Source organism: Podarcis cretensis (genome assembly GCF_951804945.1).
Source record: "Podarcis cretensis genome assembly, chromosome: 12".
Classification (NCBI taxonomy): domain Eukaryota; kingdom Metazoa; phylum Chordata; class Lepidosauria; order Squamata; family Lacertidae; genus Podarcis; species Podarcis cretensis.
Window position 1 is genome coordinate 553,489 of NC_137181.1, and position 13,518 is coordinate 567,006.

Below are 13,518 nucleotides of genomic sequence, written 5' to 3' on the forward strand. Positions count from 1 at the left end.
TACCACCTGTAAATCATTTTCATAATATTCTCTCTTAAGGCATTACATGCCGTAAATTTCAAACCGGTGGTCCATAACTGTTCCCAGTCAGCCAGCATAATATTGTGTCCAACATCCTCCTCTGTCCAGTGGTTCGGGTCTTCTCCAGATTCCGCTCCTTTCTGCAGGTCTTCTCCGTGGTCCCCCAGAAACCTATCTTTGTCATGCACTGTTCTTATTCTTATCTTCCTTTCTTTATATTTAAAAGATAGGCCTTGGGGGAATTCCCACCTGAAGAGTATTCTGTTTCTTCTCAGTAGGGTAACTAGATCTCTGTAGTTGGTCCTTATGTCCAAAATGTATTTTGGGATATCCTTATAAATCTCCACGAATGAATCTTCAATTTCCAAAGTTCTTTGATAGTGCAAATTCAAAATTTTGTCTCTTTCCTCTTTTGTTCGAAGGGTAATCAGACAGTCTCTGACCTTGTTCTTTCTCTGTTTTCTCCCAATTCTAAATGCACTCACTATCTTAAATTCTTCCTTCTCCAAGTCCTGTTGCCAAAAGTCTGTAAATTCTTTTGTAAGAAAGTCGGCCAAATTGTCCTTCTCAATTTCAGGTATTGCTCTGATTCTCAGATTTCTCTCCTTATCATGTAATTCTATCATAGAGAATGTCAAATCATGATCTTCCAGCTTCTTATACACTGGTAGTATCTTCTCCTGAACGGCAATAGCAGTTTCTTTGGCTTCGTCGGCTATTTTCCGAGTTGTAGCCGATTCCTCTAATAATTTTTCGATAGACTGTGTATTAAAACTGACCTTTTTTCCCAAGTCATTAATGCTTGTGGTATTCACATCTATTTTTGCTGAAGCCTCAGGAACCTGTTTATTTGTCTCGGCCACTTGTTTATTTGTTTCTGCTACTTGTCTTGCCAAATTTTCCAAAGACTCATTAATTTTGCCAAGTGCCTGGCTCAAAACATCTTCAGTTGACATAACTTTTAATTTAGTTTGCAAAGTAGCAGTTCCTTGTGTACCAGCAGAGCCAGATGTTGAGGCCCTCCTCTGAGCCGAGGTATCTCGAAATTGCCTGCCTGATCTAGTGCCAGTAGTTTTTTCTTGTGCCATCTCTAATTTTCCTTTATCATCTGCCATGCCACTCTCATGAGACTCCAAGGTCAATCCCATGCCTGGAAGATTTTGTTTTGGAGAGGAAATTTCCAATTGCTTAAATGTTGTTGCAACAATATCAGTATTCCTTTAGGGGGACCAATTCAATGTAAAAGTCTTTAGAGACAAATAAAGTCCTTATAAGTTCTAAAGTCACTTAAAAGTTACAGTTTCAATGTCCCCAGACAATTACTTTAAACAGTTGCATCAAAAATTGTTACTTTAAAATGTTACTCTCAGAAAGGAGAAGACCAGAAACACTGTATCTCTTTTGCAGAGTTGCTTTCAAAGTACTTAACTCACGGCTCTCTTCCTTGCCTTAAGGCAGTCCGTTCCCAGGTATAGAGGCAGCGGATAAAATTCCCTCTTCCCTCCTTTCATACAGGTAAAGGATGTTTAAATCTTCCCCCTCCACTCCTGCAATTTAGAGGGGGAACTGCTTTTCTTTATTGGTGTTGGGTTTAAATCTTCGCAAAAAGTCTTTAAAGGTTTCCGCTTTTTGATCTCTTTGCTTTACTCAGTCTACAAGAAGGGGGGGGCAGACTTCCTGTTTATACCCTCCCCTTTCGGTGTCGAATTTGTTCAAATTTTCTCAAATAGTTCAGATTCAACCTACTCACGGGTAGTTGTTTTGTAATCCAATTGTCAGGAAGAAGTCAGCGCTCTCCGCAAATGGCTGTGCGGCTTCACTCCACGAGAATAGCAGTCGGCTCTCAGCACCGCGCCTCTCACCCCGTTCCATTCCGAAGCCTTTAAAAAGGCTTTTTCGCAGTTCGGGGGGGGGCATAAATGGTGCCCGCTGAGTCCCACGCTCAGAGGCTTCACCCGCCTGTGATTTTTGAGGGTCCCCGCTTTGCCGCAGCGGCAGGACCCGAACTCGTGAAGCTGGTCCCTCCAGAGCTCAGAGGGAATCCGCCATTACGCGTTGGCGCTAACCCGGAAGTCCTGAATTAACAAATGTTCAATTTTATTTCTTTTTACTTTATTATTAAGTCCATTCACATTCCATGATAGTACTTTCACTGCCATTTCAAATTCCAATTAAAATAATATATTTTTATTTTTAAGATTGGGATTCTTCTTCCTCCACTTCTTCCTCCTCTTTTTCCTCATCTATTTGTGGTTTGTCCTCTCAAATCTTCCATTCTTGGGCAAGGTGATTGAGCGGGTGGTTGCTGAACAACTCCAAGCACGCCTGGAGGATGTGGACCATTTGGATTCCTTCCAGTCGGGATTCAGGCCTCACCATGGGACTGAAACTGCCTTGGTCGCTGTGATGGCCTGGGATTCTGATTTAGAGGCTGAACTGGAGGAATCCCAGCCTACACAGGAGTCCCGGCCTCCAGGGCCAGCTGAACTGGGGCAGGGCCTTGTTTCTGAAGCAGCTACACCTGTGCCAGATCCTCAGGAACAGGCACCAGGTGAATCCACTCTGGCTCCGGAGGTGGTTGAGGACACAGTGCCTGCAGGTGCGCCTCTCCCAGCCCTATCAGGGGAAGGTGAGTCTCCCCCTGGGTCCAGTAACCCTCCAGCCTCTCCTGAGCTGCAGAGGCTCAGGGCAGAGAGGCGGAGGGAACTGGTTTCTCCCAGGAGGAGTGCTGGGGTCCTGGGGGCCGGGACCACCCCTGGCCTCAGAGAAGATAAAGGCCAGTCAGCCCGGTCCCAGGTTGCGGGAGCAACGTCGTTGAAGAGCTGTTTTGGCCAGACCCAGTCCTGTTCCTCCAGAGTTCCTGTCCTTGCCTGACTCCTTGCTTTGGACCCCGCTTCACCCATGGAGGACTTTCTGCCAACCCTCAACTCAGGTCCTGGACCTTGCCCCACAGTAACCTCCCCCTGGGACCAGCACAGTCGCGCTGGTCGATGATCTCCGGTGGGCTAGGCATAAAGGAGAGTGCTGTTTCCTAATTCTGCTGGATCTTTCAGTGGCGTTTGATACCATCGACCATAACATCCTTCTGGACCGTCTAGGTGGGCTGGGAGCTGTGGGCACTGTTATACAGTAGTTCCACTCCTTTCTCCTGGGCCGTGTTCAAAAAGTGGTGTTGGGGGATGAGTGTTCAGACCCCTGGGCTCTCACTTGTGGGGTGCCTCAGGATTCTGTCCTCTCCCCCATGCTTTTTAACATCTACATGAAGCCACTGGGAGAGATCATCAGGGAGTTTGGGCTGGGTGTTCATCAGTATGCAGATGATACCCAGCTCTACCTCTCTTTTATTCAGAGCCAGTGAAAGTGGTGAAGGTCCTGTGTGAGTGCCTGGAGGCAGTTAGAGGATGGATAGTGGCTAATGGATTGAGATTGAATCCTGACAAGACAGAGGTATGGTTTTGGGGGGACAGGGGGTGGGCAGGTATGGAGGACTCCCTGGTAATGAATGGGATAACTATGCCTCTGAAGGACCAGGTGCACAGCCTGGGAGTCATTTTGGACTCACAGATGTCTATGAAGGCACAGGTTAATTCTGTGTCCAGGGCAGCTGTCTACTAGCTCTATCTGGTACGCAGGCTAAGACCCTCCATGCCCGCGGACTATCTTGCCAGAGAGGTGCATGCTCTAGTTATCTCCCGCTTGGACTACTGCAATGTGCTCTATGTGGGGCTACCTTTGAAGGTGACCTGGAAACTACAACTAATCCATAATTCGACAGCCAAACTGGTGACTGGGAGTGGCCACTGAGACCACATAACACTGATCCTGAAAGACCTACATTGGCCCCCAGTGCATTTCTGGGCACAATTCAAAGTGTTGGTTCTGACCTTGAAAGCCCCAAATAGCCTTGGCCCAGTATACCTGAAGGAGCATCTCCATTCCCATCGTTCTACCCAGACACTGAGGTCCAGTGCTGAGGGGCTTCTGGCAATTCTCTCATTGCGAGAAGCTAAGTTACAGGGAACCGGGCCTTCTCGGTGGTGGCACCCACCCTGTGGAATGCCCTCCCACGCGAAGCCCGTTCTGGATCCACATGTCCTTCCACAGTGGGGACATAGGTTTCCAGGCGGGAGCTGATCACGGTGAGGGTTTGCCAAGCATTCCTTCCTCTTACCCAGCCAGATTGGCGGGGTATAAATAATAAATTGTCATTGTTATTATTATTACCATTTGTGGCTCCATGAAAGGGTCTGATGGGGGGTGGGGTGGCACAGTGCCTATGATCAGCAATGCAACTAGGAAATAATAGCCCTGGGAATCTGAGGGGTCTGCTGGCTCATTTAGGCCAACGGCTCATTGTCATTCCTCATCCCATTCTCACAGTGGACAACCCAATGTCTCCATCAAAAGCCCTGGCTGGACCTGAGCACAACAGCCCTCTCCCCTGTGGAGCCAGAGCAGGACTTTGGGGGCTTGTAGCCTTTTCAAGCTTTCAGCACCCCAATCCTTTGAGAAGGTGTGAGCAGCTCCCTTGGGACCCTCCGGTCCTGCTTCTCTAGTTTCCCACTGTGAGCTACAGGGTGTTGGACTAGTTGGGACTTTGGTCGGATCCAGGTGCAGGTCTCTCTCTGGAGGTCCTGTGCACAAATTTCAGGCCAAACTCTGCCCCCCCCTTGATTTATGCCAAATGTTAGAGCAGCATGGCAAACATGTTTTCCTCCAGCTCTGCAGCTGCTCCTTGAGGATTCAAGACGCCAGAAAGTTATCTAGGTGAAATTTTTGCCACTTATAATTATCAAAATCATAGTGATTTCTTCTTCTAAAAGCCCAAGAGATGTTTCTGGAGATTGCATCAGAAGCACCAACAGGAGCATGACATTATAAATTGTACCGTGAGTGAAAAAGAAAAAGTTGTTGCAGGCAGTATTTCCTGTGTTGGAGACAGAGTGAGTCGGGATTTGGAGCAGGTGAAGGGCTGGGGGGAAGAGGGAAGCCAGAGCTGAGCCCCCAACCCACCCCAGGAAAGCCACTGCAGCTTTGGTCTTGCGAGAGTCTTGTGATTCTCCTGCTTGGCTGGGTCAGGAGGTAAGAGGAGACATGAGTAACAGACGTGAAGGAGGCAGAGCCAGGATGAGATCCTTGCTGCTCCTGCTGCTAATTTGCTCCCAAGGAGTTTGTGTGAAGCAGAAGGCAAAATGCCCCTTGAATCTGATCAGAGATCAAACTGATGCTCGCAATTACTACCAGCCTGGAGACTTTCTCATTGGTGGAATCGTATCTCCAAAAGATTTTTTAGAATATGATCCCTATGTCTTTTCCCAGACACCCTTCACCAGGATTGTGGGGTAAGTAATTCTTTACAGAGGGATGTCAAAATCCTTAAGCATCCCTGGGCCCTATCTCTGAAGGAGAGAGCCCCTTTCTCAAGATTGAGGAGTCTGGGGTTCTCCAGAGATTGCTGGACTACAGCTCCCCTCTTGCCTAACTGATCCTTGGCCTTGATGGTTGGAGATGATGGGAGCTGGAGTCCAGGAAAAGATTTTCCCCAAAGCCTCTCCCAGTTCCTTGCATCTTCCCTAGTAAAAACTGGGTTGCTTTTGGAGCTTGGTGACACAAGAATGCAAGAGAATCAGGTCAGGGATCAAAGAGATCCCCTGAAGTTTCCCACCTGCAGGAAGGAGGTGAGGCTGGCATGAAACTCAGGCAGTATTCAAGGTTCCAAGATTTGATTTATTACTATTCTATTGGTACAATTTATAAACTGCCTAGTCAGAATTGCTTTTAAGGAATAGAGCAGTTTTGAGAATGAAATGTTAAGATCCTCTGGGTGACGTTTGTTAGCTGGAGAGAGGGAAAGATATGCTTTCTACAAAATGAAGAAATAAAACAATAAAAGCCAGGAGACTCCCATGCTATGGAGTCAGAGCTCTTAAACTTGAGCAATTCTTCTTCTTCTTCTTCTTGTTCTTCTTGTTCTTCTTGTTCTTCTTGTTCTTGTTCTTGTTCTTCTTCTTCTTCTTCTCCTCCTCCTCCTCCTCCTCCTCCTCCTCCTCCTCCTCCTTGTCTCTCATTCTCTCATCCTGATTTCTAAGTAAAGAAGTTTTGAGATCCTGGACTCATATTGTGCCTAAGCCACTGGTCACCCTGGACAAAACACCCCCCCTACTTGACCCCCATTTTTCCTTCTGAATAACTGCTGGGGAATGTGTACAGCTCCCCTTTGACGGAGCCAAACTCCTGGGGCAAAAGCACAGGCAAAACATTTGCAGCAACTTCCTAGTATTTCACAAATTTGGGGGGAGGGAGATTCATTTTCCCCCCTCTGTTTTATTCTCCAGAGTACCTCTACACTCCTGGATTGGAGAACAAATCTCCAAATCTTTATTGTATAATAGTCAGGAAAGGGTTGGATACAAATGCAATAAGATAATTTAATAGAGACTAATCTTTGTGGATAATATTTTGTTATCATTCACCTGTGAATAGGGTTTGAGTCTTTTAAATTGGTCCATTCATTGCAGCGACACATTTGCGTTCTACGGGCACACCCTGTCCTTCCTGTTCACCATCCAGGAGATCAACCGGGATCTCAGGCTCTTACCCAACACCACCCTTGGCTACAACCTCTATGAGAACTATTTTGATGCCAGGATGACTTCAGATGCTATGCTAGAGCTGCTTGCAGGCAGCGGAAGAAACATTCCCAATTATCGCTGCGGAGAAGAGAATCCCCTTCTGGCTGTTCTTGGAAGGAGTGATTCTGACATTTCCACCATGTCAGGCATCTACAAAATCCCACAGGTATGAATGGGACAGAGGGCATGGAGGGACACAGGAGGAAACTCTACTTTCTCCTGGGGGAGTTAAGGGGGAAAACCCTGAGCTATGTGCTGGCCATCAAGCCAAGGCTTCTCCCACCTGCCTTGCTCCACCTTCCAGCCCTGAGCTGCTGCCATGGACATTATCTGCATGTGTCTTTTAGTGAACAGAATTGAGAGAAAGATCATGAGTCATGCGGTGGGGAGACTGGGTGCATGAATTCAAGAGTACTCGGTTCATTTCTGGTTGCTGGTTTGTTGAGGGTGTTAATATTATTCCATAGATTATACATACTGTGGTATTTTGTTAATCTTATAAAGTTACTTTTGTTGAAATTGTGCTGTTTAGCTTATGAGTAGTTTTCTTAATTGTTTTTTTATAGAGCGTAAATGCTTAACTGATGGTTTGTAAATTATTCTATATGAATTATGTTGTATTTGTGATGTTCTATTACATTTTTTCTGTTCATGAGCAGGCAGAGAGCATCTTTATCCCTTCACTTCTTAGTACCAAGCAAAACAGTCAGAGAACCACAAAGTTCCCTCCAGGCTGGAGCTGTTGCCCAGTGTGCCCCCTCCTCCTTGCCCCAGCTTGCATATCAGGCCCCTCCTGCTGCCTACGGTGGCGGCCAAGGGACCCCTTCTGCCTCTGGGTCGTTTTCTGCTCTGTGATGTGGGTGAAACGCCTGGTTTTAGAGAAAGGAGGAAGATCTAGCAGGCTCCCAAGGGACCTAGTCTCAACTGGCTCCGATCTTGTCTCCATTGCATCTGACTCCTGTCTCTCTTCAGGGCTGGTGGATCTGCTACCTTGCCCTTCTTCCTCACCTTCCAACATTCCCCAGCTCTTTTCTTCTTCTGGGCTGTGTCCTTTTCTCACCACCACAAACCTGGCTCCATGCTGTCTTCCTCTGCCCCCTCCCTGGAAGACTCTTGAGGGTCTCCACCTCTTCTTCTCATCTGAACAGTTCCTGACACCACCAGATGTTTCGGAATAAAACTCCCATTGATCCCAGCAGCACAATTCTGGTTAGATATTAATCATTTCAGATTACTAAATATCTGTTCCCTTCCTGAAAGCAAAACAATTACTCTTTCCTTTCCTCACCAGCTCAGTTATGGCTTCACAGCCCAGATTCTTGAAGATAAAACACAGTTCCCTTTCCTCTACCAGATGCTCCCCAAAGATGAAATTCAGTACCAAGGTATAGTGGAGTTGCTCCTCCATTTCGGATGGACGTGGGTTGGCCTCTTGGCTGCAGACAATGACAGTGGAGAAAGGTTTGTGAGCATTATGACACCTCTGATGATCAGAAGAGGCATCTGCGTTGCCTTGTCAAAAATATTGGCAGAAGAGGATGTAATTCCACTGATGAACCCAAGTGAATCTTTTTCCAGATGGAGACAAGTTGGGGTATTTGTTTGCTATGTAACTGATACAGTGGAAATATTATTAATAATAGAAATATGTACGGATCATGAGGAGGAAATAGGGGGGAAAGTCTGGATCACAACAGCTTTCCTGGGCATCAGCACTGGCTTGACTTTCCCTCCTCCACTCTTCCAGCACATTCAAGGTTCTCTCTCTTTCGCAATTAAGACCAGAATAAGGAGCACCAAAAGTGGTTATGATGAATCCCTGTCCAGTCTTCTTATCCATTTTTTGGATGAAGCATTTAACTGTTCATATGCAAAGCATGTTTTATCCCCAAAAGACCGGATAAGATGCAGAGAGAAGGAGGAACGGGGGGCTTTGCCCCAAGGGGAGACTGAGAGAGTCTTGTCTGCCGACAGCTATGCCACTTACATCAATGTCCAAGCTGCAGCCCAGGCCTTAAATGCTGCGTTTTCATCTAGACCACGGCGGATGCTGATGGTGGGAGGAGGAGCCCAATGGGAACAGGGAAGGCTTCAGCCATGGCAGGTGATTTTATTGTCTTTTGCATTAATCTTATTTTGGAGAGCCACTTGCTCCAAGTGAGAAACAGTGAAATGCTGCTGTTTTCCCTGTCATTCCAGCTCCACCCTTTCTTAAAAGAAATCCAGTGTTTGAATACCTCCAGGGCCACAATATGTTTGGATGAGAATTGGGAGCTGCCTCCTGACTTTGATATCATGAATTGGGTGATGTTTCCCAATGAGTCTCGTGCTCTAGTGAAGATTGGCAGTACAAGGAGAGAGGCATCTACTGGCATCAAGTTCACCATCAACCCAGAAGCCATTGAGTGGCCTGAGAAGTTTCACAAGGTAGGGGATGTTACCCAGGAAGAAGGCTAGGAGATCCTGCTCATCCTCTTCCTGGAGCCTCTTTTGCCAAATGACCTTAGAAGGGGGACCAGTGGTGTCCTTTCCACCCAGTTTCAGCTGCCAGCGCTGCTCCTTCTTGCCACAGCAGCTGAGAGGGGAGAGAATGCGCTAGCGCCCAGGCATCCTGAGAAAAGGCAGACTATGTTTCCCAGCCAGGACCTTCTCAGTCCACCTGGGGAGGAAAGAAAGCAGCACCCAGCTCTCTTCTCTTCTCCACTTCTCCCTTCCTCTCTCTCTCTCCTTCCCACACCTTCCACAAACCCCAGCATCAAAGGAGGCTGGCTTTCTCTAACTCTTTCTCTAAGTCTTACACCCAGGTGTGTGCAGCTTGTGGTTTGGTATGTGGGACATTATCCAAATCCTAAAGTTTGGCAAAACCACATTAAAGCCCTGAACAGCCAATTGGTACAATAAAACCTCAAATATTTAATACTTCTCTGTATAGGACTGCCTTCTAAAAGTCAGCTAGTTACTTATTTCCCTGGCATCTTATGGGAGGTTGTTCCACATGGAGGGTGCCACCACTGAGAAGGCCCTCTGCCTGGTTCCCTGTAACGGGACTTCTCACAGGGAGGGAACCGTCAGAAGGCCCTTGGAGCTGGACCTCAGGGTCAGGGCTGGATAAAGGGGAAGGAGACACACCTTCAAGCGTACAGGGCCAAGTTCATTTAGGGCTTTAAAGATCAGCACCAACATTTTGAATTGTATACAAACGTGTGATATAAAACTTGCATGAACAAGCAAACAAACGAACAAAGAGATGCTTCTGTGCAAAAAGTGGACAGGCTCAGGGGACAAGAGATCCTCTTAGGTAATTTCCAAACTGTCAAAATTCACCTTCTCTGCCCGCCCTATCATGTTTATTGATTCTCCATGCACCTTCTTATCTTCATGGTTAGGCCGTGCCTCGTTCCAGGTGCAGCAAAATATGTCAAGCTGGATTTGCAAAGGTGGTTCCAGAAGGAAGGCCTGTTTGCTGCTATGCTTGTGATCCTTGTGCGGAAGGAACCATGTCCAACCAAGATGGTGGGTGAGAAGGATTACAAGAGAGGAAGCATTCTTGCCCTTTGCAAAAAAGGAACAAAGAATTTCTTGCCCCTCTTTACCTCTTTACACATTCTTATTTCCAGAGCACAGGTGGTCATGGATGTAAGAGATGCTGAAGCCACTCTTTTCCTCTTCCTCAGATGCAGAGCGTTGCACCAAATGCCCAGAAGATCAGCATCCAAACAAGGACAGAGATCAATGTGTCTCCAAGATTATCACCTTCCTGGCTTATGAAGAACATCTGGGGATCACCTTAGCTTCCATTGTCCTCTTCTTATCTTCTACAGCAGGCATTGTGTTAGGAATCTTCATTAAATACAAAGAAACCCCAATAGTCAAAGCCAACAACCGGGACCTCTCCTACATCCTGCTCGCCTCCCTTCTGCTTTCATGTTTGTCCTCCTTCCTCTTCATTGGGCAACCAAGAATAGCGACCTGCCTTCTCCGACAAACGGCCTTCAGCATCATCTTCTCCGTTGCTGTTTCTTCTCTCTTGGCCAAGACCATCACGGTGGTGCTGGCCTTCCTGGCCACAAGGCCAGGGAACAGGGTGAGGAGATGGCTAGGAAAGAGTCTGGCCAACTCCATTGTCATCTCCTGTTCTGGGGGGCAAGTTCTCATCTGCACCATCTGGCTGGGCTCTTCTCCCCCATTCCCAGAGCCCGACATGCACTCCCAGGCGGAAGAGATCATCTTGCAATGCAACGAAGGCTCTGTGGCCATGTTTTATGTTGCCCTCGGCTACCTGGGCTTCCTGGCTGCCATCTGCTTCACGGTGGCTTTCCTAGCCAGGAAGCTGCCTGGCTCCTTCAACGAAGCCAAGCTGATCACCTTCAGCATGCTGGTCTTATGCAGTGTATGGGTGTCTTTTGTGCCCACCTACCTGAGCACCAAGGGCAAGTACATGGTGGCCGTGCAGATCTTCTCTATGTTGGCCTCCAGTGCTGGGCTCCTGGGCTGCATCTTCCTCCCCAAGTGCTTCGTTATTGTGCTGAGGCCTGATCTGAATACAAAGGAGCACCTGGGAACAAGGACTTAAGATGGCATTGGATTCTTAAAGTATTGCATGTTGATTCTATCCAACACTGCAGAAAGGAAACACACACAGTTGTTTTTAGATTAACGCTCCATCAATAAAATCTCTCTTCATTTTGCATAACTCATGAATGATGAAAATGAACCTATAATAACTGCCACGACTACAAGCTCTTGGACTGAAAATCTTTTTCACAGGCTGATTCCAACAAGATACCTTAAACGTCATGTTGTTGTTTTTTATGCTCCTGATCCTCATCTGGGTCATCCTGACTGGTTCTGGAGGACAGTATGGATTTGGATCAGTTGTTTACAGAAGGGCATAGTTCAGAGGCTGCAGAGGGTAGAAGCTGGGGAAGATTGGAAGAGGAAGGAGGAGGAGGAGGAGGAGGAGGGGAGAGACAGCTGACAGACTCAGTGTCTTTGGAAAGCATTCCTGACCCCCCCCCCCGCCCCTTTTCACAAGACAAGACAGGCATTGAGGATAGTAGAACAGAGAGCTCAGCTGCAGAAGGCCCGCCATCCTCTGCTTTCTCCCCCTCGAGAGAGTTCAATCCAAACTTCTTAGAGCCCTTGTACAAGTCCCCAGATGTGTTTCAAACACCTGGGTCAGACTAGAAACGGGGATGATGAGAGTTTTGGTTCATATCAGCCCAACCTCAATATATAAATGGCTGGCACTGAAACTGCTCCCGCTTGGTATAGCTCCACTGATCCTTTGCGACCAGTTCCAGTCAGGCTGGCTGTCCTGAACATTCTTCAGAAACTGGGCTTTGCCCCTCAAGCCCCTTTAAGCCTGGGCTTGCGCCAAGCAAAAGCCACGGTCAGGCAAAGAATTATAGACAGTGAGAGACAACAGGACTGCCTAAGGTTCCCCGAGTACAAAACTCTAGAAACTGGCAGTATATCTCTATTTTCTTGTATCCAAAAATACACTTGCCAGAAACTTGGCTCTGCCCTCCCCGGTCCTGGAAGGATCCTTCAAAAAGTCCCATATGCCCAGAGACTTTGTGCCTGCCCATTGGGGGATATAGAAAGCCCCGAACATCTATTTTTTAGATGTCCTTTCTAAAATGAGGCACGTAGAAATACTACTGACCACTTGCTGAAGAGTCTTGCTGACCTCCCAGAAAAACACAAATTTGATCTTCTCCTTTTAGGTAAAGATCGTAAGATGACCTGGATGGTTGCCAGATTCTGTCCACAGATCTGTAGGTGCAGACCATCCCCCGATACAACTAGTCCGTCAAGAAAATCCCCAGACTCGGATCCATGGGTGACTCTGGGCCAATTTTCTATGCTAGTTTTTCCCAAAGATTTTATGTGTTTACGTGTTTGGCGCATTTTTTAACATGTAAGCCATTGCTGTACATTGTTTTTAATGTCTGCTTTGCTTTTGGGAGTGCAGTCCCCTTATGTGTTTTACAAGCTGGTCATTCCTGACCCCCTTCTCCCAGGACCAGGCGAGCATTGAGAGCAGAAGAGAAAGCTCAGAAGCAGAAGGCTCAGATTAGCCGACACAGGGGTGGCGTAGAAGAGGAGAGACGAGGGGGGGGGGGGACTTGACTCAGAGCAACGCCACTATCTTAAAACAAAATAAAAAAATTCCTTCCAGTAGCACCTTAAAGACCAACTAAGTTAGTTCTTGGTATGAGCTTTCGTGTGCATGCACACTTCTTCAGATACACTGAAACAGAAGTCACCAGACCCTTCTATATAGTGAGAAGGGGGGGAGGGGTATTACTCAGAAGGGTGGTGGGATTGGGTGATTGGCAGATAGCTGTGATGAGCCTGTTGACGACTCTTAACGACTGCAATAGGTCTTACAGGAAAAAGCAAGGGGTGAGAAGGTGAAAAATGGCTTTGTCATGTATAATGAGATAAGAATCCAATGTCTTTGTTCAGACCAGGTCTCTCCATGGTTTCGTGTGCATGCACACGAAAGCTCATACCAAGAACTAACTTAGTTGGTCTTTAAGGTGCTACTGGAAGGAATTTTTTTATTTTGTTTTGACTATGGCAGACCAGCATGGCTACCTATCTGTAACTGCCACTATCTTAGGGAGACTGCATTCTTCCGTGTCTCTCTGTGAACTATGGAATAAATTACTCCTCTTGTTTACCTGCTTCTTGGCTGCCTTTGTGGGAGGGGTCGGATTCCCTGCACCCTGACACCACTTGCCACTCTTTCCAGGATGACAAGGAACCATTAATGAGCACTGGACAAGGAGAGGCCAACTGCAGAAGTTTATGTGGCAGCCCAAGGAAACACACCGGAAGGCAGATGTCAGGGGCT

The 13,518-nt window shown here is 47.2% G+C and overlaps 1 protein-coding gene across 1 annotated transcript in view; it reads left to right on the plus strand.

Annotated features, from left to right (window-relative positions):
* The first annotated feature begins 4,400 nt into the window (after positions 1-4,400).
* Positions 4,401-13,518, plus strand: part of LOC307199300 (vomeronasal type-2 receptor 26-like) — a 34,089-nt gene continuing 24,971 nt past the window's right edge. Inside the window, exons 1-6 of the mRNA XM_079947118.1 lie at positions 4,401-5,363; positions 6,540-6,819; positions 7,945-8,757; positions 8,853-9,080; positions 10,040-10,166; positions 10,328-11,565. Of these exons, the coding sequence (XP_079803244.1) occupies positions 5,116-5,363; positions 6,540-6,819; positions 7,945-8,757; positions 8,853-9,080; positions 10,040-10,166; positions 10,328-11,226 (2,595 nt within the window). The 5' untranslated portion in view covers positions 4,401-5,115 and the 3' untranslated portion in view covers positions 11,227-11,565. The remainder of the gene's footprint in view (positions 5,364-6,539; positions 6,820-7,944; positions 8,758-8,852; positions 9,081-10,039; positions 10,167-10,327; positions 11,566-13,518) is intronic.